We start from the raw sequence: 27,763 nt of genomic DNA on the forward strand, positions 1-27,763 counted from the left end.
TGGGAACATCTGGGCAGATAATCAGGAAGCTGGGGTTATAGAGCCTGTTGATTCCATTGAGTCATTCTTGCCAACAGCCCACCCCTCCCGTCTAAAGAGATTACTTTATTACCAGTGAAAACATCTCCTCTGCCCACTCTTGATGAGATTAACTCAACTGTGCCTGCTGAGATGATGCCTGAGGCATCATCTATGGAAATGTCTTGCAAGACATTGTTGAATGTTCCCAGGAAACATCTCCACCAATCATTGCTTCGAGACCTATAATTGGAGGTGGGGCGCTATGGGTTAAATCACTGGACCGCAAGTCAGTTTGAACCACAAGGTTGGCAGTTCAGACTCACCAGCTGCTCTTTGGAAACCCTATACAGGGTTGAAATGAGTCGGAACTGACTCCACAGCACTTAAACAAGGACTAATTGAAGAGTATAGAATTCTTCAGGGAGTGTTAAGAGAAATGGAAACACTTCCTTCAGAAGAGTATAGCCTTAGATGGAGATTACGTAGAGAAACAATAGCACCCCATTTTGATGTTTTTGTTTAATAAAGATTTCTATGATTTGGTAGCAATACGTTTTGCCTAACTGTTGTATTTCAGTTGTATATTCTACCTTGTAACATGGTATTTCATAAAATTACATATTTATAAACTACAAAAAGCAGGATAAACAGGATTTATGGATGGTTTTACTTGTATAAAGATAGATGTATGCAGTCACTTTTTATTTTGGCTTTGTATGTCTTACTCTTTATCTGGTACTTCTTTTTCCTCTTCAGCTTCAAGGTGGGGCAGAGCCAACTCCAGTGGCCACTGTGCCTACGTGTCAGCCTATCTTCCAAAACCTGAGATCCTTCATGTGTCTGCAAACATGGCTTCCTCTCCACCTAAACTTTCCCAGTGGAGGATCCGAATCTCTTGAAGCCCTCCTTGATTTCTCGGGCCCTCTCTTGAGCTCTTGCAGCATTCCCTGGACTGCTTTGGCTGTTAGCGTTCGTCCTCCCTCCACCATCAGTTCTGGGAACAGTTCTGAAGACCCCAGGTCCCTCTCCCAGATTTGTGACTTTGGCTGAGTCACCAAACCTCTCTGTGTCTCAGGCGTCTCATTTGTAAAACGTAGACGGCAATTCCAATGAAGAGGTTGTTAGGTTGTGGGCTCCCAGCAGTTAGGGCACCCTGCTTTGAGCGGGGCAAACACCCCAAAACAAGACCAGCGATTTAATTGCTCAGAACCTTAAACACCGTTCATCCTAAAGACATAGTGCTCCTGTTTCTCCCCTGGGATGGAAGCCTTGGTTTTCTCGCCCTGGAGTCCCCAGCCAAGAAGCCCAACTGGGCCGGAGGTCCAGCGCTAGCTCCGCCTCGCCCCGCCCAGTTCAGCACAGGCCCCGCCCCACAGCCCTGCCCACATCCTCTCGGGCTCCGCCTCAGGTCCCGCCCACACCATCGCTTGCCCGGGCAAAGCCGGTCTCTCCAGGTCCTCCTCTGGTTGGTTGGCCTCCCGCCCGAGCCCCGCCCCTCCTACCATAACTTCCGGGCAGAGACGCCACCGAAGGCGGAACTGTGTGTTGAGAGGCTGCGAAGCTGGGCTGAGGTGTCCCTATCTTGCACTTCCTGGCGCTTCCGGGTCCGGACTCTGGGAAGCAGAGGCGACCGCGGGGCAGAGCGAGACGGGGTGGACATGCGGCTGTTGCGGGACCCTACGGACTCTGGAAGTTGAGTCCAGGTGGACCCCTGTCCCTCCTCGGGGTCCTCTCGGCGCTCCGAGGCCGGCCAGACCCCCACTATGACCGCGGCCGCCGCCTCCAACTGGGGGCTGATCACCAACATAGTCAACAGCATAGTGGGGGTCAGTGTGCTCACCATGCCCTTCTGCTTCAAACAGGTGAGTGCCCGCGGCGTTCACCCCGTTCTTGTGCCTCTGGCCCCACCAGGAAGGTGTAAATAAGGCCCAGGCGATGCCGCCCCGTTCCCTGGGCACCACAGTGTTGGAGCAAATGAACTCCCAGAAGTGGACACAAGGGATCCACCGCCCTGACATTCACGGGTCCCACGCTTTAAAACGAGAAGGGGCGCCCCAGCTGTCAGTGGAAGAAAAGCTCATCTGTACCAGCAAGTTGGCGCCACCCCGACAGTGCCGACCCCGGGAGAAGCCTGAGTGGGTCGTCCACAAGCACACAGACTTGGTGTTCTGAAGAAGAGGCTGGTGGAACTGTATGTCACCTTCCTGCCACCGGACTCGTCCTAACAAGTGTGCGTCTCCTGGCCCACTTGTGGGGTCTGACTCCAGGCGTGTCTGCAACTTCCGGCAAGAGCAGGTGGCAGCAAAGGCCACCAAGACGAAGCCCAAGAGAGGGAAAAAGAAAACAGGATGGCCGTTTTGGGAGCTGAAATGGGCAACTGTTGTTGTTGTTATGTGCCATGTGCCGTAGTGACCCTGCACAGGGTTTCCGAGGCTGTAAATCTTTACGGGAGCAGAAAGCCTCCTCTTTCTCCCGCGGAACAGCTGGTAGTTTCAAACTGCTGACCTTAAGGTTTGCAGCCCGATATTTCATGTGTATCTTTTAAGACAATACTGTGTTTTTGGTGAATATTCATACAACAAAGTTCCCCTTGGACAATTTCCACCCAGAATGATCAATGACATTAGGGTAGTTTCAGATTAACAGACACATCGGTGGGTTTTATATTTTGCATCTTTTGGGTAAAAAAATAGCAAAAAGTATACTTTTTTTCAATCTGGGAACACATCAAGGCCTGCAGCCTGCGGGGGCTGAGCTGTGTTCTGAGTTTTCCTGTGTGAGTTGGACGTTTGGCTTGGCTGGCAAGTGTGTAGGTGTGAGGACTGAGATAGTGCCAGTTGCAGGTGGCTGAAGGCCGAGTTGGCAGCTTCTAGGACCCTGGGGTGACATCTGTATTGAGGGCTTTGGATTCTAGCGGGGCGCCCCCTTGGGTGTGTCCCAGCATGCCCTGTGGCTTGCCCATCGGAGCACACTGCATCCTGGGATGTGGAATGCCATCCTGGACAGCTGTCCGGAAGTACCCCACAGCTAGGTTTATCAGAGCTCTAGGTGAGGCAGGTCTGCGGACTCTGAAGGACTCTGAATGCCAGCCGGAGGAAGTAGAGGCAAGCAGGCAGTCAGGTCTGGGGAGTGCAGCATCATCGTGTGAGGTGAGGTGTCTGGGCTCCCCCATTGCACCTGTCGCCCTGGGACTGGACCCTGATGTGCTGTGAGGCCAGCAGGCAGTTTGGGGGACATGCTTTCAGTGTCTGGCAATGGTGCCTTTAAATTTTTTAATAAAGTAGTTTTGTTAATTGAAAAGTAAATTCCAATTTATCCAGGATTAGTTTCCATGCAGGGGCAGTGATGGTCCAGCAGTAGAATTCTCACCTTCTACCTGGGAGACGTGGGTTCACTTTGCAGTCATTGTACCTCACGTTCAGCCTCCGCCTGGCTCGTCAGTCGGGCTTCCAGACTAAAGGCCTGGGGATGAGACAGTGAGGACCATGTGGATCACAGCGTTCCAATCCATTGTGCACAGGGCCAGTTTACATGCTATGAAATTCATCCTCTTTAGCCAGTAGGCCTATGGTCACACCAAAGTCCCCATAGCCTCCCAGTTCTCAAGCTGTAGTTAGCCCAACCCCTGGCAACACTCAGCAGTTGGCTGGTCTTGCAGTTTTGCCTTTTGCAGAATGTCATGTGACATTTTGAGTTTGACCTTTCTTGCTCAGCGTAATGCATTAGAGACGCATCCATGGGGTTGTGTACCAATTGCTCATCCCTTATTTATTACTGAGTAATACTCCCTTTAAGGAGCTCTGGTAGTGTAGTGGTTATGAAGCGGACTGCTAACCTCAGGGTCAGCAGTTTGAAACTATCAGCTGTTCTGCGGGAGAAAGAGGCGGCTTTCTGCTCCCGTAAAGATTTATAGCCTCGGCAACCCTGTACAGGGTCACTGGGTCAGAACTGACTCCACGGCACACAACCACAACAGTATTCCCTTTGCTGGACAGTGAATAAGGAAGAGCAAACAAAACTGGATGTGTTTGAATTGTGGTGTTGGTGAAGCATCCACGACATTGTGGACTCAGAGAAACAAGCAGATCTGTCCTGGAAGAAGTGCAGCCAGAATGCTCCTTAGAAGCCAGGAGAGCAAGACTTGGTCTCTCATAATTGTCCATGTTGTCAGGAGGGACCAGTCCCTGGAGAAAGACATCATGCTTGGTAAAGTGGAGGGTCAGTGAAGAAGAGGAAGACTCCCCCCACCCCCCTAAGATGACTGGCACAGTGGAAGCAGCAGTGGGCTAAACGTGGCAACGATCGATTGGATTGCGGGAATGGTGCAAGACCGGGTTGTTTGGGTCTGGGTGAAGTGCTCGGAGTCAGAACATACTCGATGGCACCTAACCACGCTATTCCCTTGTATGGGTGGGCCACAGTTTGCCATTCACCTGCTGAAGGACATGTGGGTGGTCTGTAGCTTTTGGAGGTTGGGGAGAAGCCTGCCATCAGCAGCAGATTGCGGTGTGAACACGTTTCCATCGCTCTTGGGTAAACAGCCAGGCATGCAGTTGCTGGATCACATGGTGTGTGTCTGTGTAACTGTCTGAGAAAGGTGTAAATGTCATTTTTAATCTCTCCGTCCAGAACGTGTTTACCGCTTGTAGTCGTTGATATAAGTCGCTAAAAGGTGGCACACTGTACGGTGGCTGCTGGGGTCCCTGGGTCCTCTGGGAATCCCGCACAGGTTTTACGTTGTGGAGCAAAGTGTGTGACCTCAGTACTGGGTGCTGTCCCCTGTAGGCAGGGTCACGCAGACCACTGGAGCCCTCTGGACACTGGGCTCAGGCTTTCAGAGGTGAAATGATTTGGGAAAGGTAGTGAGAATGACCGTATAAACTGAAACGTGGGCATCATCTGAGCTGTAGATGCGGAAGGTGTCCTGCCGGCAACTGGTCTAGTGTGTGCACAAGAGGGCTTTGCAGAGTTCATGGGAAAAAACTGTTTGAAGCGCCCTCGTATTTTCACCGCATTAAAAACAACAACAACAGTCAGAGCCAGCTACTTGAAACCTGCTGTGGGTGCCAAGGACGCCTCTGCGTCCTGTTTTGTGACTGCTGGCTTTCCTCTCCCCCCAGTGTGGCATCCTGCTGGGCGCACTCCTCCTGATGTTCTGCTCTTGGATGACGCACCAGTCCTGCATGTTCCTGGTGAAGGCCGCTAGCCTGAGCAAGCGGAGGACCTACGCCGGCCTGGGTGAGGCGCACGGAACAAGGGGCCTCGCTCCTTTTATTTCTGTACATTTACTTCCACTTTATCCTTAAGATTTCTTTAGAAATCTTATTTAAAAATGCAATGTGATTCTTAAAACTGAAGCGACTCAGAAGATGAACGTCCCGCCCCCCGTGCTCCATTTCCCGTTCAGATAGATGGGCACGCTGCTGTCTCTCCTCCTAAATCAAGGCAGACTGTCCTCCTTGTCCTTGCTGTCTTGTTCCTTCTCTAAGGGCCATGAGTGCCCCCAAGTCTGCCCCCCTGGTGTGTGGAGACGCCGTCCCTGGGCCCTCCATGCAGCACTTCGTGTGGGTGATGGAATGGCAGTGTGTGTGCTCCAGGACTGGGTGTCTGTGAGAGCTTCTGAGCCCCTGCTAATGTGTGGCCCACCTGGCCGAGTAATGCGGACAGAGGAGAGGGCATGCGGTGCTTCTGAACCAAGCCTGCCAGGAGTTGTGTGGGCTGCCAGTGGGCATCCACTCCCTTCCAGCTGGCGACTGGGCACCGGTACCAAGTGGACAGCGTTTCTTTCTGAGCTTGGAGCTGGGGTAGTCCTGGGATCCGAGGAGGCCTTTGCAGTTGCGGGGTATCTGCACTGGGGGAAGAGGGCTCAGAGCTCAGAGGATTCAGGAGCTGGAGTGCCTTTTGTGTTGAGGGGGGACTTTGGAGCTGGGGAGTCTTTGAATCTGGGGACTTTTGGAGTTGAGGTGTCCCCTGGAGCTGGGGGCTGTTTTCAAACTCTCCGAGACTGGTGTTGCACGAGGGTTGGCATCCCCTGAAGCAGCAGATAGAGACCTTGGACAGGGTCCTGGTGGGCGGTGGCCTGTGGGGGAACTGTGGACAGGAACCGTGGACAGGTCCCCTTCAGCTGGCTGACCATGCTTCCATCACTGAGGAGACAGACCTGTTTGGTTGGATGCAAAAGAGATCTGCGGCTTCTGTCGCTGCCCACGGTGCACCGCCTGCGTACTCGGAGAAGGGCCACACCCGGGCTTCTGGGTTGTAACTTGTGAGTGGGCATTTCCTGCCAAAGAGTCCTGGTGGCACTGTGGGCTACGCACTGTAACCACAAGGTTGGCAGTTCAAACCCACCGATTGTGTGCGCTTGTAAAGATGGCAGCCTTGGAGACCCTGTGCAGCCGTAAGAAGTTCGAACCAACTCCACGTCTGTGGGTTTGGTTTTTGATTTGTATTTCTGTTTCTGCACCCAGTTCTCTGAGGGAGGGTAAGTGACAACCTCCGCCCGAAGTGGGTTTCTGTTGGGAGCGGTGTCGGCCCCTGCTGGGCCTGCAGGGTGACCTCTCCTCTGGCACTGACCCGTGGCTTGGTACTAAAGGTGGTGAAGTCAAGCCTTTTGGCCCACTCCGTCCCTCCGTCCCAGATGCAGCTGTGGGGCACCTTCAGCACTCACTGGTCCGAGATGGCCAGCCTGCGTCTCCCCCATCTGGGGTAGTGCACTCCAGCCCCCACTGTTACTAGAGGTGGCAGGCAAGGGGCTGCGGATGGTGGGGGCACTGAGCCTTCACGCTGCAGGGAGAGGAGGGGGCAGATGTGGGGGACACAGGCTGCAGGTGGGTCCTTGGGAAAGGTGCAAGGTACGCAGGACTGAAGAGAGCTCTTGACTGGTCCCAAGATGTCAGCTGCACCCACGCATTTGTGTTTGTGTCCTGGTTAGACGTGGCAGAGGAGGTGGCCGCTGAAGTGGGGGCTTGTGTGTGTACATTCACAGACTGGGTCCTAGGTGAGGAGGGCGGGGAAGAAGGGAGCCTGGGGTCCACTCCACACCCCTCAGCACAGGGCAGCTGGAGCGCTGAAGAAAGCGTCTTGACTGGGGTCTCTGACTTCCTGGGACCTGTGTGTTCCGGAAGCTTTTTGGCCCGGCGAGCTCAGCTGGTATGCGCTGAAGAATGGAGTGGACAGCCGTCCCATGGAGCTGCCCCCCCTCCCCCCCCACCGCAGTCTAGGGCACTGAGGTTCTGGGTTGTGTCAAAGGCTGCTGCCCAGCCACTGTCTTTGGGGCGGGGGTGGGGGTGGGGGGGTGTTTGTGGCTTCAGCATTGTCCTAGGTGAGGGGACGGCTTTGACCAGGCCCTTGCCTGCTCATAGGACTTGTGGAAATTTTAGTTTTGTGGGTCTCGGCTTCAACCTTGACCCTCATTCTGTGTCCTGACCTGTCTCTGGGTGTCGATGGCTTTGTAACTTGCAGGGCAGGGTCTTGGGGATGCACTTGGACAGGCGCAGGAGAAGCTGAGTGACCTCTCAGCCCAGAGATGGAAGCCTAGCCACCTTGTCTGTGCTGCCCCTCCCTCCATATTCCAAGTCATCCTGGTGGAGGAGCTCCGACCCCACCTGGAGGGAAGAGACGCAGGCAGAAGTGGCCCCTTGTGGCTGCTCCCCTTCCCCTGGGCTGGGCCCGGGTGGGAGCTTGCTGAGCCAGTTTCTGGTTTATTGCCCACTGGAAGACACAAGGTTTTCAGGAAGGACAGACAGCTGTAGGGGTGGGGGGATGTGCGCTGACCCAAAAGCCAGAGCTTGAGCCCCATCCTCCAGGGAGGGACACTGCATCTTCCTCTACACATTACAGCCCAGGACGGGGAGTCACATGTGGGTGACATAGATGGAGATCTGGGGAGACCAGTGGGTTTCAGTCAGCTGGGGTGCATGAGAGCTTTGGGGGGCTGTGTTTGTGCCATCCTGAGCACACCGCGGGCCCCACACAGTCCCTTCGGTGGTAAAGCCATAGGTAACAAACCATTGGATATTTCAGCAGTCTTCCCATGTACAGTTGAGTGACATTAATCATGGTCAGCACGCTGTTCTGTTCACCACTATCGGCTCCCACATTTTCCCTTCACCCTTTTAAGGGGCTCAACGTCCCCCTCCCCTGGTCACCTGTCTGCGTGAGTCTGTTTTCCATACTTGATTGCAGTGGGATTGGACACTCTGTGTGTGATAGCTCAGCATTTTCAAGATCCGTCCCTGTGGTTTCCTGGATCAGAACCTCCTATCTCTTGGCTGAGTAGTGCACCGTGCTGTGGGTAGACCGACCATGTTCTGTTTGCTTGTTGCCTGTATGTGGACTGTTCCTGTTCCACTTTCCAGCTGTAGTCAGGGAGAACTGTTTCCCTGGTGACTTTTTGAAAGCATTTTTTGAGAAAAAGAACCTGCCTTGTGTCCCTCCCTTGTACTTTCTGTTGGCAGGGAGTAGGTCTGGAAAAAGCTCAAGGACCAAGATGAAAAATGACCCCCTTCCACCCGCGACATTCTAGCACCGATCAATCTTTGTTTTTGCTGACATGCCTCTCACGCTAGCACGCTGAGTGTTGACTCCCTTCTGTCTTTCACTAGCGTTTCACGCCTATGGGAAAGTTGTGAAGACACTGGTGGAGACCAGGTAACCCGGCCCCTTGCTGCCCACCCAGACGTATTCCTCTTCCTCCTCTCCCCTCTGCTAAGGACAGACTTGAGGCTGTCACAGAATGAAGAACACATTTCGTCTGTGGACCCGATTAAAACTTGGAATATGTTTCTGAAGTACTACCTACTAAAAAGCTGCAAGTCCAATTTATTGTGTCCTTAAAATGATTCGTGTCAAGGTGAAAAGCTTTCTTTAAGTCTCACTAAGAAAAATGTAAAAACGGCAAACGTGGAACACAGCAAAATTGCTCTCCCTTAGTGTCAGTTCATCTCCCCCTGCTGGTCCTAAAAGGCCACACACTCCCTGCACCTTCCCCTGATTAAGGCAGCTTTAAGTGGAAAATGGCATCTTCTTCCTTCCGAGTAAAACTTAGGGGATGGAAAGACGACCGGCTGGGAGAGGGCACGTTTCGGGAGTTGTAAACTGGAGAAAACAACCCTTTTTAGAAACCTGATAGTTCCTTTCAACTTGGGTAACATGGCGGTACATTTTTGTAGCACCTGAAAGAGCTCTTTGAACTTCCTGCAGAGGGAAAATTAAAATACCGCATCTAGAATAGGTTAGTGTTCTTCAGTAATTATTCCAAGTCGAATAGTGACTGCTGTGAAATACGCCCAAGCCCCTAAACCGTGGAGTCGTCCTGAGTCCCCCATGGGCCCTGGAGGTGGGCTGGAGCTCGCTCCATTCTTTGAGGACGTGCCCTTGTCTCACTGTTTGTCCGCTGTGGGCATGACTGTCGGTGTGATGGGACGGTGGCACCTTCTGGAGTTTCTTTAAGCTTGGCTTGCTTTCTTTGCAGCATGATTGGGCTCATGCTGGGCACCTGCATTGCTTTTTACGTTGTCATCGGTGACCTGGGCTCCAACTTCATTGCTTGGCTGTTTGGGTTTCAGGTAAGGATGCATTCAGATGTGTGGTTTATGTGCATGTACATTTTGTGTGCTCATGGCCCTAGTGCAAGTCCCCATGGACAGCAGGTGGATAGCAGCTCAGCCATCTGCATTAAGCCTGGGGTCAGCCCAGTCCTGAGAATCAGAATGCAGGGACTCAGGGGGAGTAACGCCTGGGAAGAGGGAAGAGAGGAAGTGGGGAGCGGAGAGGCCTCTAGGCCATAGAAAAAGGTTCCCTCCGGAGTCCACCATCAGGGATCAGCAGCGCTGCCGAGAGTCCCCAGGATTCATGGTGTCCACGTATCGCTAGGACCCTGGGGGAGCATGAGGGCTCCATGTGCCTCCAGGCTGGGGGGACAGGGACAGGGACAGGGCAGATGTGTGGCAGGAACCAGGGGCCCACCCTAGAACAAGCCCCAGTTTGGAGTATGGGAATGTTTTCTGGGTCAGAGTCAGTCTTCCTTCTGCAACAGGGTGTGTCCAGTTCAGGCTGGGTGTCCCCATACCCATGACTTGGCTGGATGCTGAAGGAGCCAGTAGTGCTCAGTGACTGCAGAGCACTGCCCTGGGCTGACAGGGAAGCTTCCAGAAGCAGTCGGCTCTGACTGAAGCCTCACTGGCTTTCTGTTCTTAGATGTAACTGGCTCTCTAGGGTTGTGTTCACCTTTCAGCAGGGACATGACTGCAAGGTACCTACATGTCCTCATCTGTCAGTGAGGGCGCCGTGGGCCCCTGCGTGTGCTCACCTGTCAGTGAGGGCGCCGTGGGCCCCTACGTGTGCTCACCTGTTGGTGAGGGGGCCGTGGGCCCCTTTGTGTGCTCACCTGTAGGTGAGGGCGCTGTGGGCCCCTACGTGTGCTCACCTGTCGGTGAGGGGGCCGTGGGTCCCTGCGTGTGCTCACCTGTCGGTGAGGGCGCTGTGGGCCCCTTTGTGTGCTCACCTGTCAGTGAGGGGGCGTGACTGCAGGCCCCTCACCTCCTCCTGCCGGCTCCCCCAGGTGACCGGCCACTTCCGTGTCATCCTGCTGGTGGCAGTGTCTGTGTGCATTGTACTACCGCTCAGCCTACAGCGAAACATGATGGCCTCCATCCAGTCCTTCAGCGCCATGGCTCTCATCTTCTACACGGTCTTCATGTGTGTGGTGCGTCTGGGCATGCAGGCGGGCGGGGCCACCTCCAGGGGGTGGGGCGGGGCCACCCCGGGGATGGGCCTAGCCTGATAACTGGCTCCCTGCAGATTGTGCTCCTGTCACTCAAGCACGGCCTCTTCCGTGGGCAGTGGCTGCGGCGGGTCAGCTACGTGCGCTGGGAGGGCATCTTCCGCTGCATCCCTATCTTCGGCATGTCCTTCGCCTGCCAGTCGTGAGTACCTGGGCCGCAGGACAGGGGAATCTGTGTGGGGGCTGCAGGTAGAAGAGCCTATGGACAGGGGTCTGTGGGGGGGGGGTCCTTTGCAGGGAGACACTGAGTAGAGGGGCCTGCGGGTACAGGGGGGGCATTAGTGGAAAGGTCCTGTGTTGGGGGGGCCACTGGTGGAGGGTTCTATATTGGGGAGTACTAGTGGAGAGTCTTGTGTTGGGGAGCACTAGTGACGGTCCTGTTTGGGGGGGGCAGTAATGGAGGATCCTGTGTTGGAGGCATTAGTGGAAGGTCCTGTGTTGGGGGTCTCGGTGTTGGGGGCCGGCTGCTACTCCTCTTTCCTTGTACGGCACCTCACACACGTCTCAGGAGCAGTGTTCTACTGTGCCTCGTGCCTCCCCAGCTGAAGGACATGGGTGCTCTCGTCAGGAGGTGGCTGGTATCCCCCTCCGTGGGCTGAGCTGCTGAGTGTCGCTGGCACGAGGGCTGGTTTGCCAGTCCTCCACGAGCAGAGCTGGCTGTGGGCTCGGTAGCGGCCCCGCGCCATCTGATGAGGCGGCACCCTCTGCGTTTGCCAGAAGCGAGCTGTTTGTCTGAGGGTGCTGAAAAGGAAACCGCACAGACTTGACTTCAGACTGCTGTGGGGCGGCACTCGGAGCCTTGCATGTGTGTGCGTGAGTGGTGTGTGTGAGCACGGTCCCTGGCAGAGCTGCCCTCCTCTCTCGCCGTGCACACATGGTACCAGTTGTCAACGCCTTTGACAGATAGGATGTGTTCCCATGCTGTGTTGACACCGTGTGTGCGCCGCCTCGTCTCCCGAGCACTCAGCCATGCTGCCAGCGCCCCCACCAGCGTCGGTGGCAGGAGTGGCACCCCGCATCCTCCGTGGGCCTCGGTGGTGTGCGTGTGCACATGTGAGCATGTCAGCCCATGTGCCTGCTGGGTGGAGGGCGTGTGCACACGTGTCCTACCTGGTAGGGGTGTCCAGGTGTCCTGCTCCCCGGAGTAAGAGTACCGCTCAAGCACTGGCTGTAGCCTCACCAAGTGAGGTGTTTCCCCGCCCACTGAAACTGTCGGGGGTGGGGGGGGGTGGGGGGGGGACGTCAAGCCCCGCCCCACGTTACCCACTCAGGCGTCCTCCCGGCTGCATTGACTGACTGCTCTTCGGCCTCTAGACCCTGGAGAGCCTGTTCAGACTGGCCGCTGTGGGCCCCAGGCGAGGCGGCCACTGCGCTGGGCGGTGCCACGAGGCGGGAGGAAGGTGCAGAGAGCTGCATAGGGAAGCGCCTGTGGAAATTCGACTGAATTTGGAGTTTGAAAGGAGGGCCTCGCCGGGTGCCGTCAGGGATGCGTAGCAGGAGGCCTCAGCAGGACGGCGCAGTCTCTCTCTCTTATAGCTCAGATGCAAGGGGCTTCCTTGTGGCCATTTGTGGGCCAGGGCTGGGTTCTTCCCACTCCCCTCCACCCCACCACCAATAGCAGATTCTGTGGCCAGGTCCCCTGAGCCCTGAACTAGCCCCCCTACACTGGGTGTGATCTTCCTGTGGTCAGTACTGGAAGGCCAGGCGCTGTCTTCTACCTGAACCCCTACTGAGTCAGTCCAGGTAATGAGGCACCTGCCCTGGTCAGTGCTCCCTATTGCCCTCCTTCCCTCCTCCACTCTGTAAAGATGTATGGGGATCTGACCCTGCTGATCCTTCCAGTGGTCATCAAAGTGTCTCCGTGTGTCACGGGGACCATCCTGCTGGGCTTTAGGGACTGGGACCTTTCAGACTTTGCAGACCTCCTGGCCTGCCTTCGGAGGCACCTGGGGGTTAACTTGAACCTCCAACCTCTCTGTCAGCAGCAGCACACGCCCACCATTGACACCCCCCCAAACACGTGTCTATCTATATACTGGTCCCTTTCTGCTCCCTATCATCCTGACTGCTGGCCCAGCGTTCTCTCTGCTTTCTTCTGCAGACCCCCGTGTTCACACCCACCCCTCTGTCTCACTGAGGCCCCCTCCTGCCTGCCCATGCCACACCCTGTCCACCCAATTCTGGCCAGTGGGTCAGGGGCCCTCCCAGTGTGCCATAATTTGACTCTTCTGAACTGTGAATACAGAGGATGTTGTAGGATTGGGCTCCAAGGGTTTTTTTCCACACGTCTCTCACAGTAGTTCAGTGGACAAAGTGCTGGGCTGCTAACCAAAGGTTGGTAGTTCGAGTCCACAGTCCGCCTATAGGAGAACGATGAAGCAGTTGGCTTCCATAAAGATTTAATCTTGGGGACCCTATGGGGCTGCTGTGTCCTGTAGGGTCACCGTCGGGGTGGGTTTGGCTTTGCCCCCTGGATGCTGTGGCCCTGGTATCATCATCATCATCTTGGTGCATGTGAGGGGTGCTCGAAGTAGGGAGGGCGTCTCCTCTGGACGCTGTGTGAAGCAGCCGTGTCCCTGCAGCCAGGTCTTGCCCACCTACGACAGCCTGGACGAGCCCTCGGTGAAGACCATGAGTTCCATATTCGCGTCCTCCCTCAACGTGGTCACCACCTTCTACATCACGGTAGGGGCTCCTTGTCCTGCTCCCCCTGTACCTGCCCTGACCGCTCCCCTGTTGTCTGCTGAGCGCCAGCTACTTCTGGCCCAGCCATATAGCCCCACCGACCGGCTCCCCCAGCTGCCTCCACTCAGGTATTTGGTGTGGGGTAAGCTTTACCTGGGGTCTCTTGTCATGGTCGAGTGACTCTCGCCATGGAAACAGGTTTCCTTCCCCAGAGAAAAAGTATACGTGTGAGAAAGCAGAGGAAGAAAATCACCCAAACACGTCCCCATTGGCTTTCTGGAACGTCCCCTCCATGTCTCACATCAGTGCACTGTAAATGCACTGGGATTCTGACTTGCTTTGCTTCCTTTGCTGTGGGGTTGATGGCCCATTTCTCTAGCTACTGCAGGTGGTCCGTGGAGACCATGGGTACTGCCCATGTTGCACTCATGGCATCACGTCCACACACCCTCTGTGGCGTGGACTCGGCCAGGCCCCAAGTGACCACGGGCTCCCTCTGTTCTTTGGAGGGCAACTCTTTGTTCTCGGGAACACACTGTCTAGTGCTCGGCGGGCGCTTCTGGGTGTCCTCATCAGCCATCCTGCATAGTGTGCCTTCCCTCAGGGGCTTGCTGGACAGGGTGCGGTGGGCAGCCCCATCTCGTCTCCCTCCAGGTGGGCTTCTTTGGGTACGTGAGCTTCACTGAGGCCATTGCCGGCAACGTGCTCATGCACTTCTCATCCAACCTGGTGACGGAGGCCCTGCGCCTGGGTTTCCTGATGTCCGTGGCTGTGGGCTTCCCCATGATGATCCTGCCGTGTAGGCAGGCGCTCAGCACTCTCCTCTTCGAGCAGCAGGTGAGGCCCTGGGTGTGGCTCCTGAAGCCTAGTGGGAACGCTTGGTACCGACTGACTTTGGAGAAAGGAGCACCGGAAGCAGGGGACCCCTGATTAGGCTCTGCCACTGGGGACACCCTCACCTGCAATACTGTCTTCAAACCAGAGAAGCTGAAGGCAGTTGGGGGCTTCATGCAGTTGGGCTGGGTGGCCGCCAGGGGGCACGGGTGGACATGACCGGAGGCTCCGACAGTGGAGCCTGGTGCACCTCCGTGGGGGGTGGGGGGTGGGGATTTGCCAAGTTCCCTGTAGGGCTGCCTGTGGCATCTCAAGCTTGGCGCTGGCAGGTGACACCTCTGCCCTGCCCGGGACCCTGCTCCCCCTCGTCCTGGCAGGGGTCCTCTGGGGCTATAGGTCAGAGACACCCACATCCTGGGCTCTCCTGAGGCTGGTCTGATGCCACCATCAGTCTGTGGGTTACAGGTGAGGGAAATGCCACCTGACCAGAAGTCCCAGGGAGGAGCTGGCGCTGTTCTCCCACACCACGGGCAGGAGGTGCCCACTGGGCCATGTTCACAGGCTCAGCAGACACTGCGCCATGCTGCTTCCTGGTCTGGTGCAGCCAAGTCTTACCCTCTCCAACCCCTGGGCCTGGACCTTAAAACTGACTGGCTGCTGGGCATGCCTCTGCTGGAGCAGAGCTGAATGTCGGGGAGTCTGCCTGCACCCCAAATCAGCTGTTTGAACTGCCTCCGTGGCCAGCCTGGTGGCTCTATAGTTGGCCGCACGATCTCCTCGCTCCTGAAGGAAGCACAGGAGCTTTGCTGCCACCGTTTAGTCAGCTTTGTCCAGCCATGGTGCGAGCAGGCCGAGCAGGCCAGAGGAGCCAGCCTCACCTCTGCCTGCCCCTCTCTCCCTGTTGCAGCAGAAAGATGGCACTTTTGCCGCTGGGGGTTACATGCCCCCTCTCCGCTTCAAGGCGCTTACCCTCTTGGTGGTGTTTGGGACCATGCTCGGCGGCATCCTGATCCCCAATGGTATGGAGATGCCCCCGTCAGGTATAGAGTGGAGGAGGGCTGGGGGCTTTGTGGCAGCAGATTGCCGGCCTTGTCCTGCACAGAGCAGCTGGTGGATTCTATGTGGCCTGCCGCTGGGGGGTGGACAAATGGGCAGCGCAGTGCTTACCCGCTGCATCACCTGTATCCCCTTTCCCCAATTTGAACCCCTCTGAACAGGTCCCTGGGTTCAGACCCATGGTGCCTAACTATGAGCCTAGAGGTTGGCAGTTCAAACCTAGCGGTGCCATGGAAGAGAATCTAGGCAATTTGATTGCATAACAGAGACAGTTCAGAAGACCTGGTGGGGCGCCGCGAGTCAGGAGCCATGAGGCGTGGGGTGGAGCATGCTGGGGGAGCGCTGCAGCAGGCCTTGGTGTCCCACTGCAAGTTGCTCATACCCGTCCCCGGTCCTGTCCAGTGGAGACTGTGCTCGGTCTCACCGGAGCCACAACGGGAAGTCTCATCTGCTTCGTGTGCCCTGCCCTCATCTATCGGAAGGTCCACAAGAACGCGCTTTCGGCCCAGGTGGGTGTGCTGGGATAACCGGGGAGGCCAGATCAACACAGAAGGTATTTGCTCTGGTGGGTCTGGGACATGAGTTCAGCAGTCTTTGCGGTGCAGGGCCACGCAGAGCGCATTGGGAATCAGAGGGAGCTGGTGGGCAGTGGTGCCCTCACACGATACCGTCTGTACACATTTTGGCCAGCTTATCTGCAGACACGCTATAAACTAGTGCTCTTTCGCCCTCTGCTGAGACCAGCGCTGCCAGGCCAAGAGCCCTACCGCGGTGTGTACAGGTGTGCACGCCACATGTACCCTCCTTTTACCGTAACTCTGCTTTCGAACTTGTACTGACTGAAACCCACCAGCCGCTCTCAGGGAGAAAGATGTGCTTGTCTGCGTCTGTGAAGATGGCACCCTTGGGATCCCTGGCGGGCACTTGTACCATGGCCTGTAAGGGTGGCCGTGATTCGGAATTGACTCGTGAGTGTATTTGGGGGCTGTTTGCTTGGAGGGCAGGCAATGTGATTCTCTAGTGCTGGACAGAGTTTATTTGGGGGGTGTACGTGTGTGTGGCCTTGGGTGGTGGATCAGCACTGGACTGCTAGCCTCAAGGTCGGTGGTTCAAACCCACCAGCCGCTCCTTGGAAACCATATGTTGTTACTGTTATCAAGTGCCAGCGAATCGGGTCTGACTCAAAGCAACCCTGTATAGGGTTTCCAAGGAGTAGCTGGTGAGTGGGAACCACTGACCTTGTGGTTCAATCTGACCTTGAGATCCGGTGTTTATCCCACAACACACACCAGGACTACTGCTGACCCTAGACAGGGTCATTGAGATTTGGAGCCGACTCGACAGCATTCAGCAGAACCTAGACTTTGGTTTCACATCACAAACGGGACCGCGAGTGAGGAATTTATGGTTTAGTAAAAGAACAAATTGTCCTTCTCTGCCCTGGCCTTTTCCCAGTCTCCAGTTGACTCCTTGTTAGAAGTAAGCTGGTGGCTGGAAGTGTGACCCTGTCAGTGTGTTTTCCTGCTTCCTCAGGTCAGAGACACGGAGCCCCGAGCTCAGTCACGCATGTGTTCTTTAAACATCAGCACAGTTTCCTGCCTGTTGAGCTCAAACCCGGGGCAGATTGTCCCACGTCCCGGGCTCCTTGTCTGTAGGACAGTCCGTCCTCGGAAGTTGTCATCTTGGGCTCTGACTGTAAAAGGCCCCTAGAACCGGGACATCTGTCGAGGAGTGTGAGGGCACAACTTGGGTGGAGTTCGTCAAGTGCCCCTTAGCATCCACTGCAGAGGCCAGTCTGAGGGGAAGGCTTGGCTTTCGTGGAGTTAAGCTGAGCGTCTTCGTAAGTTGAAAAGCGATTCGCTTGTTTTCTGAGGCCTGTTCCAATTTCTGCTGCTTTCCATGCGGTGGTTGGAGTTTCTCCAGTAGTGGACCTCATCTTCCTCATGTGTGTACAGTCCACTCAGGAAACTACCATCCAGGGCAAGACAGAGCCTCACCAGCACCCTAAACCACCCCGGGCGCCCACAGAGCTTCCTACTCCTCTACTGTCCAGCATTAAGAATCACGTTGCCTGCCCTCCGAGCTGCCACGTGTGGTGTACCTTATTACCCAGCACTGCGCGTGCCCTCACACTGCAAGGCCCACTGGCCCGTGTGTGCTCGTGGATGCCTAGCTGGTCATCCTTCAGTGGTGGACCAGAGGGTGTCCAGTTTGGGATCCCACATACCGCTGCCCTGCACATTGCCTAGGATGCATGTGTGCACTTGTCTTGGCTCTGTCCAGAGGAGAGGGAATGTTGAGTCCTGGGTAGTGGCAAACTTCCGACCCACCAGGCACCCACCATGGGAAGAGGATGAGGCTGTCTGCCCCGGGAAAGCTTTACAGCCTTAGAAACCCTGTGTTACCATGAGTCAGAACCAACTCCATGGCAGTGGGCTTGGATTTGGGGTGTGGGTGCTATGACGATTCTGTGTTGGGAGATTCTGCCAGTTTCCCGGAGTGGCTTGTCCTCAGCGCCCACTTGCTCTTGACCTCCATGTGTCGATCGCAGCCTTTCCAGTTGGTGGGACGAAGAGCCTGGTGCCTGGTTTGGGGTTTAATTTGCGATTCCCAGATGACTGGCGCTGCTCGTTTTTTTCGTGCACTCATCAGCCGTGTGGGCGGCTCCTATGGTGACCACCTTCTCTGGCGGGCTGTCTGGTGCTGGTTGGTATGGGGGGGGCTTGTGAGGAGCCTCTAGGTCTGAGCCTTTTCACAGGTGCTTGTCCTCCCTCTCACCTGCTTCCTCCCGTGGTGACATGTTTTCATGAGCATAAGTTCTAACTCTTTGTTCTTTTCTTCTGCTTGGTGCGTTTCCTGTCCTATAAAACAAATTCCTGCTTACCATGAGGTCCGGGGGTCTGGCGTGAGCTGTAGCTGGACTGGACTGCTAACCACAAGGTCAGCAATTCAAACCCACTGCTGTGCCTCAGAAACCCTCTACATGGTTGCTATGAATCAGAACTGACTAGACGGCATTTACCAGCACCATCTATTAATATTGGGGTCCTGGTATGGTACTGTAGGATCAGCACTGGACTGCTAACCTCAAGGTTGGCAGTTCAAATCCACCAGCCACTTCTGAGAAACCCTATACAGGGTCCACTAGAAGTTGGAACCGACTTAATGGCTCTTTACAACAACAAACAACTATTATTATTGGGGTCCTGGTGTGGCACTGTAGGATCAGCACTGGACTGTTAACCACAAGGTCAGCAGTTCAGACCCACCAGCTGCTCCTTAGAAACCCTATACAGGATCACTATGAGTCGGAACCAACTAAATGGCTCTTAATAACAACAACAAACAACTATTATTATTGGGGTCCTGGGGTGGCACTGTAGGATCAGCACTGGACTGCTAACTGCAAGGTTGGTGGTTCAAACCCAGCAGCCATTCCTCGGAAACCCTGCACAGGGTTGCTATGAGTCGGCACCGACTGGACGGCACCACCACCACCACGGTCGAGGTCCTGAAGGTCGTCATGTGTGCTGGGTTTTACCAGCTTGATCTTTCATGTTGACGCCTGTGCCCCTGGAGCTGTCTGCTCTGTGTGAGGATCTGGTGGGTCCAGCACCTTATTCCTTGTCCCTCTGTGTCAGCACGGTTGTACAGCTCTAGCTGTGTGTGCGCGCGCGTACTGGGGGTGGCGGTGAGGCACGTCGGGTAGGTTCTGACTCACAGTGGCCTGCGTCCTCCTCACAGCTGTTAGAGTGTTTAAACCCACTGTTGCAGGCACTGTGTCCAACCCCACTTTGAATGCCTCCCAGGCCGAGGGGCTCATTCCCTGGCAGCTTTCAGGGGCTAAGTATTCAGAACTAGTCCGTCTGAGTCTGGGAGCACTGCTGGAATTTGTCCACCTTGGTGTCTAGACTCCTGGGCACAGTGTCCAGCTGCACAGCAGTGCCTCAGGAAGACAGATGGAAAGACAAGTGCTGACTGATGTTGGGGACCCTTGATGCCATCTCTGTGTCCCCCTTTTAAATTGCTTTCAGATCAGTCTTGGTGTTGGGTAGCACAAGTCTTCCAACTTCGTTCTCCTTCAAGATGGTCTGTCCTCTCATTGGCCCTTTTGCATTCCAACTAGGTTGTAGAATGAGCCGTCTTCCTCCAGAATGGCCTGCTGGGCGCCTGACTGGCAGGCATTGCAGCGGACTCTGGATGGAAGAATTGGCGTGGTCGTTCGAGTCACAGCGGTTCCTGATTTCCACGGTGACCCACGGGCTCTTAGCTTGATTACCAAACATTTGGGGATTTCCTCAGAATCGTTTTACTTGTTTTGAGCTGAATTACGCTGCGGTTTGGGAACACACACTGTAGGTTTTCAGTATCTGAGACTAGTTCTGTGGGCCCGTGTTTTGTTAATTCCGACGGCTGGCCACGGGCTGTGTGGTCTGTAGTTGTTGAACGCAGTGACATCAGGATGTTGAGTTTGTTAATTGTGGTTTTCAGGGTGTTTATATTTCCGCTGATTTTCCTTTCTACGTGTTTGTTTAGCAGTAAGGAGGAAGGTACGCTAACTCACACTGAAATTGTAGATTTGTTTCTTTCAACTTTTCGTCTTAGCAATTTTTGCTTTACATTTGATGTCTGTAAATAGTAGCGTGTATAGATTGAAGATTATTATAGCTTCTTATTGGGTCGATTCTTTCTCTTGTGAACTGCCCCTTTTATCTCCGGAAATGCTTCTTCCCTGTAAGTCGGCCTGGTCTGACACAGTGAAGCAAACTCAGTGTTGGCGTTTGACAGTTTAGCTGTTTTCATCCTTTTTAATTGGTTCTTTCGATGTTCTTATATGTAAGCATATCTCTTGTGAGTACGATCTCATTGGGTTTTATTTCATTTTGCTTTTATCCAGTCTGTTAACAGGAATAGCTGACACTGTTTGTTTTAGGCACTGTGACTCGGTAGAATAAACACTGGACTGCTAACCACAAGATTGGCAGTTCGATTCCCCAGAAGAAAGAGGAAACTTTCTGGCCCCATAAAGGTTTATAAACTAGGAAACCCAATACAGGGCTGTCTTGTGCTAAGTTAGACCCAACTCCACCGCACTTAAAATCCATGATGAATCTGGGGTCCCTCGGTAGCACAACAGGTAAGCGCTCGACTACTAACCAGAGAGGTTACTGGTTCGAGTCCGCCTAGACGTGCCTCAGCAGACACACCAGCTGTCAGAAACCCCGTGGAGCAGAGTCCTACCCTGATGAGAACCAGGCTTGTCAGGAGCCACAGCTGATGCCCTGGCACCTGTGGTCAGCTCTCTGAGGAGCGAAGCTTGGCACATTGTCACAGAGGAGCGCACCTGTGCCCGCTCCTTTCCGTCTGTCTTGTACTGCGGGCACCTTATCTGTCCTGCGGCTTTGGGCTCCATGTGTAGAGATGAATGTGTATGTTCCCACACCTGCGTGTGCACGGATGTAAACACACACAGTCATGTAAAACAAACACCCGCCTGTGCAAGTCTTCCGTGGCCGGCTCTTGCTCAGGTGGGGGAGGGGCCTCAGTGCCCCCTGGTCTCTGTGCCGCATGGGGATGGACATGTTGGGCCGTGAGTGCCTACATCTCATTACTGTGGTCATTTGAAGTTGCTGCACTGATTTGGGCTCAGGGTGATGCCTGAGGTGCATTGAAGTGCTGCTTCACCAGGCTTTCAAGGCCTTTCCACAGAAGATTGCCACACCTTTTTTCCTGGGTACCTCTGTGTGGTTTGAGCGGGTAACCTTTCGGTTAGTGGCCAGTCTCAACTGTTGGACCCCCAGGGACTCTGCATTGTATTTGCACATGGAATTCAGAGGAGCGCTCTGGGCAGTATGGCTGCAGTTGGCGAGTCCTCGGTGTCACCCGTCCTGCGTTGGGCCAGGTCAGGCATCGGCTCACTGTGGCCCTTGGAGCAACCTTCAGCAGTGCAGGCCTGCTCCATCCCAGGGGCCCCGAGAGGAGCCTTGGGGCAGGAGCAGGCCTGAAGGATATGTCCAGGGGCCTGCAGCAGAGCATTCTGGGACGCTGTGAAGACAGCTTCCTGTGGTGAGCAGAAAAGAAGTATAGGCACACAGTGACAAGTGGGAGACATGCCCCCTGAGACAGTGGCACCCAGGAAACGGGCCCCTGTCAGTGCAGGACGGGTACTGCTGTGGGTGGAGCCGTGTCCCCCAAGAAGACACGTTGACGTCCTGATCCTATTCTGTGACCGTTCATTTCAGTCCTCGTCCTTTCAGAGTGGTCACAGAGACAGAGCCCCACGGATTGGCAGATGCCATGTGATGCTGGGGGTGGGGGGTGAGGGTGGGAGGAGGGCAGAAACGGCTAGAGGCTTTCTGCTGTGTGTTCGTACATGGGACACCCAAACACGTTGTCTGTCACACACATGTCCTGGAACAGCCTCGAGATTCAAGAAGGGAACTGAGCACCTGTCCCTGGAGGCTTTGACCTGTTCTTGAGTCTGGGCCCCTTCCAAGTCTGGAAGCTGTGACACACTCCAATTCTGAGTGCTGCCATGTGTGTCCCCAGCCCACGTTCATGGTTTTGTCGAGCTTAGGTCAACACACCCAGGTACACCTGTGCTTCCCTCCTTCTGCCCTTCAGCCAGTGCAGCATCTACTGCCTGCGTTAGGTCAGAGGTGCTCCGGGGCCAGGTGCAGGGCCTGAGCTGAGACAGCAGGTGTCGGCTGGTACCTGCCTCCAGCCCCTGCGGCCGGCTCCACACCCCGGCCAGCTCCCCACTCTGACTGATGCTAGGCCCCCTCCCAGGAGTAGCGTCCCCCTTACCCCTCAGGACCTGGAAGGAATGGACGTGCCCCCTGCAAAGCCTGAGCGGCCTTGGAAACATGGCCCAACCTGCCTTCTCTTAGTGCTTGTGGCCTGACTTGTGGCCAACCCCACATACAGTGGAGCAAAACACTGCCCAGTCTTACAGCAGCCCCATGATGCCCTGTGAATTGGCCCAGGCTGAGCTGTAGGGGTTTCAATAGCATATTTTAACATGTGGCTCGCCAGGCCTTTCTTCCTGTTTCCTCTTAGTCTGGAAACGCCTCTGAAACCCATTCGGCACCCTAGCACACGCGAACATGCGAGCCTCCTTGGAATGAGATGCATTAGCCAGGAGTCAAACCTGGGTACCCCTCGTAGAAGGCGAGGATTCACTACTGAGCCCTCCCTGCCCCAGAAGCTTCCAGAACGTGCTGGTGTGCCTGGGCCAGGACCTTGGACACTTGGGTGACTGCAGGTGTGGCCCAGCTGGCTCCGTGCTGTCTGGGCCCCGAGTCCTGTCTCTGTTGCTCAGGGGTACAGGTGCAGATGTCTGGGCACCTGGGCCTACAGGTTGCACGGGGTCCCCTCTGTCCCCTCTGAGTGTATTTTGTGTGGTTTCCAGGAGGAAGCCCGGGGTTCACAGGAACCAGCTCAGAACTGGGACAGCCAGTGGCTGGGGGGTGTGGTCAGGGATGGCTTCTGAAAGCTTTTCCTCTTGAGCCGATCCTTCCAGCCAGGGGGCCTAGAACTGCACGTGGAAGGGCTGCTGGGAGCACGGGGTTTCAGGGATGGGCCCCTACTTTCTATCATCCGAGATTCTAGTTCTCTCGCCTTGTGGTCTTGGCAGCAGGGAGCTTGTACCTGGCTTTATAGGACACTTGGCGTGTGCCCAGGTCCTGTGGCTGCACCCCTGGGTGCTATGCCTGTGAGCCCCATGGCCCCCTGCTATGGCCATGCTCCTGGGTGCTATCTCCGTGGCTCCTCCTGGCTGCAGCTACACCCCTGGGTGCCATCCAGTGGCCCCCCCCCATACCCAGTGGTACCCCATGGCTCCCTCAGAAAGGAAAGCTAAGGCCTTTCTCTCTTCCCCTGCTGCTCCCCCCCCCCCATTTGATTCCCCCCAGCTGGGGGCTGCCTGACCCCTGACTTCTGCTCCAGGTGGTGCTCTGGGTCGGCCTGGGTATCCTGGTCATCAGCACATACACCACCCTGACTGTGCGTGAGGAGGTCCCTGTGGACTTCACTGAGGAGGCCCCTGTTGGCCGGCTGGTGGAGGCTGAGATCGGCAAGAAGGCTGAAGCTGTGAGGCTGTCAGGTGTGTGGTCAGGGCCTCACCCCATGCGTGGAGGGGGGCTCTCAGCAGCTTGGCTCTGGGGGCACTTGGGGTACAAGTTGCTTTCCTAATGCGGCTGTGGGTGGAGACCATCCCAGTGACCAAGCTGGGGAGCTGCCAGTCAACAGCTGTGTCCATGTGGCTCTGGGGGCCTGGCTTCAATAGGACTGCCCACCACCGCTGCTGCCACAGGACTTGGGTCCCAGTGCCCGCGGTGCTGTGGGTTTGGCCTCTGCACAGTGACTGTGTACCGAGTGCTCGTCCCCCACATCACCCACTGCTTCGGTCATGTCCCCTAAGGCTGCTGTATGCACCTGTCACCCAGGCGGCCTGGGGTGGGCTGCTGGCTGGATGTGTATCTGAGTGGTTGATGCTGGTGGGGTGCTCTTTGGGGTTGTGCACGCTGATGTAGATCAGGACGGGGGCTGAGGGAGGTCCCTGTGGGTGGCCCACCTTGGACAATGGATGGGTCGTGGGTCAAAGCTCAGAGCTACTGTAGGCCTGTGCAGGGGGCAGGACAGTGCTGGCGGGCCCCTGCTTGCCCATGCCTGAGCTCCATCTGCTAGAAAAGTCCTAGTGGGTGGGGATGGGTGGGTCTCAGGGAGCCCTGTAGCATGTGGAGCCCTCTGCTGGCTGGTGGCCGCCTCCTAAGAGAAGAAATTCAAAAACCAAGTTGTCCTCCCTTCTCAGGGCTGAGGCTGAGTGCTCACTCCAGAACGTTCCACAGGCCCCCATCGGTGCAGGCTGCCACTGGACGTCCTGCTCTGGGCCTGCTCCCCTGACCACCCCATTTCTAGTACCACTGTCTCCAGCTGGTGCCCAGAGGCTGCCAGGGCCCGGGGTGGAGGTACTTGTCACCCGGTCCTTCTGTCTCCTCTACCGTAGAAAGGAGGGGGAGGTCCCAGTAGCCTTAACAGCCATTCTGTTGCCGTCACTCTGCTCCCCCAGGCCCCCTGGGTGCTGGGTGAGGGAGTCAGGGTTGTGCCCCCCACCTCCAGCCTGTGCTGCTTGGGGCACCAGGGAGGGGAGGGCTCTGCGTGGCCAACTTCACTGTCTTCTGCTTGTCTCACTTTGATGTTAATTTTCACCACCTGAGGTAAGGAGTTGGCAGGACCGCAGATTAACATCTCTACTGTCATCTTCTCAAGGGGCGCTGTCCCCCCTCTCCCATACAACCACACGCACACGCAGCCTGGGAGCAGGCGGGGATTTGGCAGGGGGTCACCCTGTAATGAAGGCACACAGTCACATGAAGGTTTGCCCTCAGCTCATTAGAAAGGCCTGGTCCGTGACACACTCAGAACTGGATCGTGCTGCCACCTGGTGGGAAGGGTCTGCAATGACACGGGCTGTGCATCGCCTGTACTGGCTTAGGTGTAAATTGCATTTTGGCATATTTTTATGAAGAAACGTGAAAAATAACCATTTTCTGTGTGCTTAGAGAAACAATGAGTGTCGGGGAAGGAACGGTCAGGTCCCTCCTGGTGTTTTTTGGGGAGGGGAGCTGTGCAGAAGCCCATTCAACCCACTGCGTATTCTTCCAGTCCAGAACCCGGTGGTGGAGGTCGCCGAGGATGCCCGTGACAAGCCGAAGCTGCCCGACACCAAGGAAGAGGCGGAACAGGCCCAGATCAAGGGCCCCATGGAGGTACCTCCGAGGGGAGAGGCCAAGGAGAAGGTGGAAGAGGCGCAGCTCGACCGCCCTGGCCAAGGTGGGTGCAGGTGTGCGGCCCAGGCACTCTGTCGGGGTTCTCTGGTCCTTTCGACCTGCTTCCCCTTTGCTTTGATCCCTGTCCCCTGGCTCACAGCTGCTCCTCTCTGGTTTTCTAGTAACAACATCTGTCATTGCCGAATAGCTTTCTGGCCTGCGTCCCCATGGGAGGAAGGATGTCCCTAGGGTGCCTCATTGTCCTTCTAGGCCAAGATTCCGCACTGAAGGGACACTACATTGGTGATGTTTGAACAATGCGTTGAGTCTAATTCATGTCACTGAGTGCCAGCCGTCAGTTGGTTCTGACTCATAGGAACTTTATGCAGAACAAAGCTCTGCCCCATCCTGTGCCACCCTCACAAATGCTTGAACCCAATGCTGCTGCCACTGTGCCAATCTATCTCGTTGGGGGTCTTCCTCATATTCCCCGATCCCACCACTTTATCAAGCATGATGTCCTCCTCCAAGGACTGCTCCCTCCTGATAATGCGTCTGAAGTATGGAAGAGGAAGTGTGGCCTTCTTGGCTTCTAAGGAGCATTCTGGCTGCACTTCTAACACAGACTGGTTTGTTCTTCTGGCAAGTCTTTGGTACCTTTAATATTCTCCCCCAACACCATAACTCAAATGCATCAGGTTTTCTACAGTCTTCCTTATTCACTGTCCAACTTTCACATGCATATGAGGTTACTGAAAGTATCATGCCTCTTGGATCAGGCACACCTTAGGCCTCAAACTGACATCTTTAAACACTTTAAAGAGGTCTTGTGCAACAGAGTTGCCTAATGCTGTACGTCATTTGATGTCTTGACTGCTGCTTCCATGAGTGTTTATGGCAGATCCAAGCAAAATGAAGTCTCTGACAACTTCAATCGTTTCTCCACTTATAATGATGATTTTATTGGTCCAGTGGTGAGGATTTTTGTTTTCTTTACATTGAGGTGTAACCCATATTGAAGGCTGTGGTCTTTGATCTTCATCAGTATTTTAACTCCTCTTTGCTTTCAACAAGCAAGGTTGTATCATCTGCATATCGCAGGTTGTTAATGAGTCTTCCTTCAATCCTGATGTCACATTCTTCTTCATATAATCCAGCTTCTCAGATTATTTGCTCAGCATACAGATTGAATGAGTATGTACAGATTGAGTAAATATGGTGAAAGAATACAACCCTGGTGCATATCTTTCCAGATTTTAAACCATTCAGTGTCCCCTTACTCTATATAAACTATGTACAGGTTCCTCAGGAGGACAATGAAGTGGTCCGGAATACTCATCCTCTGCAGTGTTGTCTGTAGCGTGTCATGATCCACACAGTCAAAAGCCTTTGTATAGTCAATAAAGCACACGTAAACATCTTTCGGGTATTCTCTGCTTTCAGTCGAGATTCATCTGATGTTGGCAGTGATATCCCTCATTCCACATCTTCATCTGAATGCAGCTGAATCTCTTAAAGTTCCCTGTCATTGTATGGTTGTGGTAGTTTTTGTATTATGTTTATCAAAATTTTACTTGCATGTGATATTAATGATACTGTGTGATGATCTCTGTATTCCATTGGGTCACCTGTCTTTAGAATGAGCACAGATATGAATCTCTCCCAATCAGTTGGCCAGGTAGCTGTCTTCCAAATTTCTTGCCATAGATGAGTGAGTGTCTCCTGTGCTTCATCAGTTTGTTCAAAGATTTCAAACTCCGTAAGTTCCCGGAGCCTTGTTCTTTGCCGATGCCTTGAATTTTTTCCCTCAATTCCCTCAGCTAGAGAAATACTGAGTTTATTGGTTCCTTTTGGTGTTCTAACTCCAAGTCTTTACGTACTTCATTGTGACATTTGACTTAGCTCCCTGAGCTGCCCTTGGAAGTTTTCTATTCAGCTCTTTCACCTTCTCATTCCTTCCATTTGTTTTAGCTTATCTATGCTGGAGAGTAAGTTTCAGAGTCTCTTCTGACATTCATTTTGGCTTTTTCCTTCTTTCTTCTTAATGATCTTTCGGTTTCTTTTTGTATGAGGTTCTTGATGTCATCCCACAACTTTTCTGGTCTTTGATCACTAGTGTCTACATCATCAAATCTGTTCTTGAGATGACCTCTAAATTCAGGTGCGACATGCTCAAGGTCATATTTTGGCTCTCATGAACTTATTTTCATTTTGTTTCAGCCTGAACTTCTATATGAGAAGTTGATGGTTTGTTCCACAGTTTGCCCCTGGCCTTGTTTTGGCTGATAAGATGGGGCTTTTCCACTGTATCTTTTTACAGATGTAATCAATTTGATTTCTGTGTTTTCCGTCTGGTGAGGTCCATGTGTATAGTTGTCTTTTATGTTGTTTAAATAAAGTGTTTGCAGTGAAGTCATTACTGGTCTTGCAAAATTCCAATCTGATCTCCAGCATCGTTTCTATCACCTGACTACTGATCCTTCCTCTTTGTCTCTAACCTCTGCATCCCAGTCATCAGTAGTCATCAGGACATCTTTATTACACATGTGATCAATTTCAGACTGAAGAAGTTGGTAGAATTCTTCCGTTTGACTGGCTTTACTGTGGCGCGTAA

The 27,763-nt window shown here is 54.4% G+C and overlaps 1 protein-coding gene across 1 annotated transcript in view; it reads left to right on the forward strand.

The window, feature by feature from the left end:
- The first annotated feature begins 1,746 nt into the window (after positions 1 to 1,746).
- Positions 1,747 to 27,763, forward strand: part of SLC38A10 (solute carrier family 38, member 10) — a 31,522-nt gene continuing 5,505 nt past the window's right edge. Inside the window, exons 1-12 of the mRNA XM_006869637.1 lie at positions 1,747 to 1,883; positions 5,142 to 5,259; positions 8,625 to 8,670; positions 9,494 to 9,587; positions 10,583 to 10,726; positions 10,822 to 10,946; positions 13,387 to 13,489; positions 14,144 to 14,326; positions 15,231 to 15,342; positions 15,782 to 15,888; positions 23,327 to 23,483; positions 25,046 to 25,213. Coding sequence (XP_006869699.1) covers positions 1,785 to 1,883; positions 5,142 to 5,259; positions 8,625 to 8,670; positions 9,494 to 9,587; positions 10,583 to 10,726; positions 10,822 to 10,946; positions 13,387 to 13,489; positions 14,144 to 14,326; positions 15,231 to 15,342; positions 15,782 to 15,888; positions 23,327 to 23,483; positions 25,046 to 25,213 — 1,456 coding nt within the window. The 5' untranslated portion in view covers positions 1,747 to 1,784. The remainder of the gene's footprint in view (positions 1,884 to 5,141; positions 5,260 to 8,624; positions 8,671 to 9,493; positions 9,588 to 10,582; positions 10,727 to 10,821; positions 10,947 to 13,386; positions 13,490 to 14,143; positions 14,327 to 15,230; positions 15,343 to 15,781; positions 15,889 to 23,326; positions 23,484 to 25,045; positions 25,214 to 27,763) is intronic.

Source organism: Chrysochloris asiatica, unplaced genomic scaffold (genome assembly GCF_000296735.1).
Source record: "Chrysochloris asiatica unplaced genomic scaffold, ChrAsi1.0 scaffold00132, whole genome shotgun sequence".
NCBI lineage: Eukaryota > Metazoa > Chordata > Mammalia > Afrosoricida > Chrysochloridae > Chrysochloris > Chrysochloris asiatica.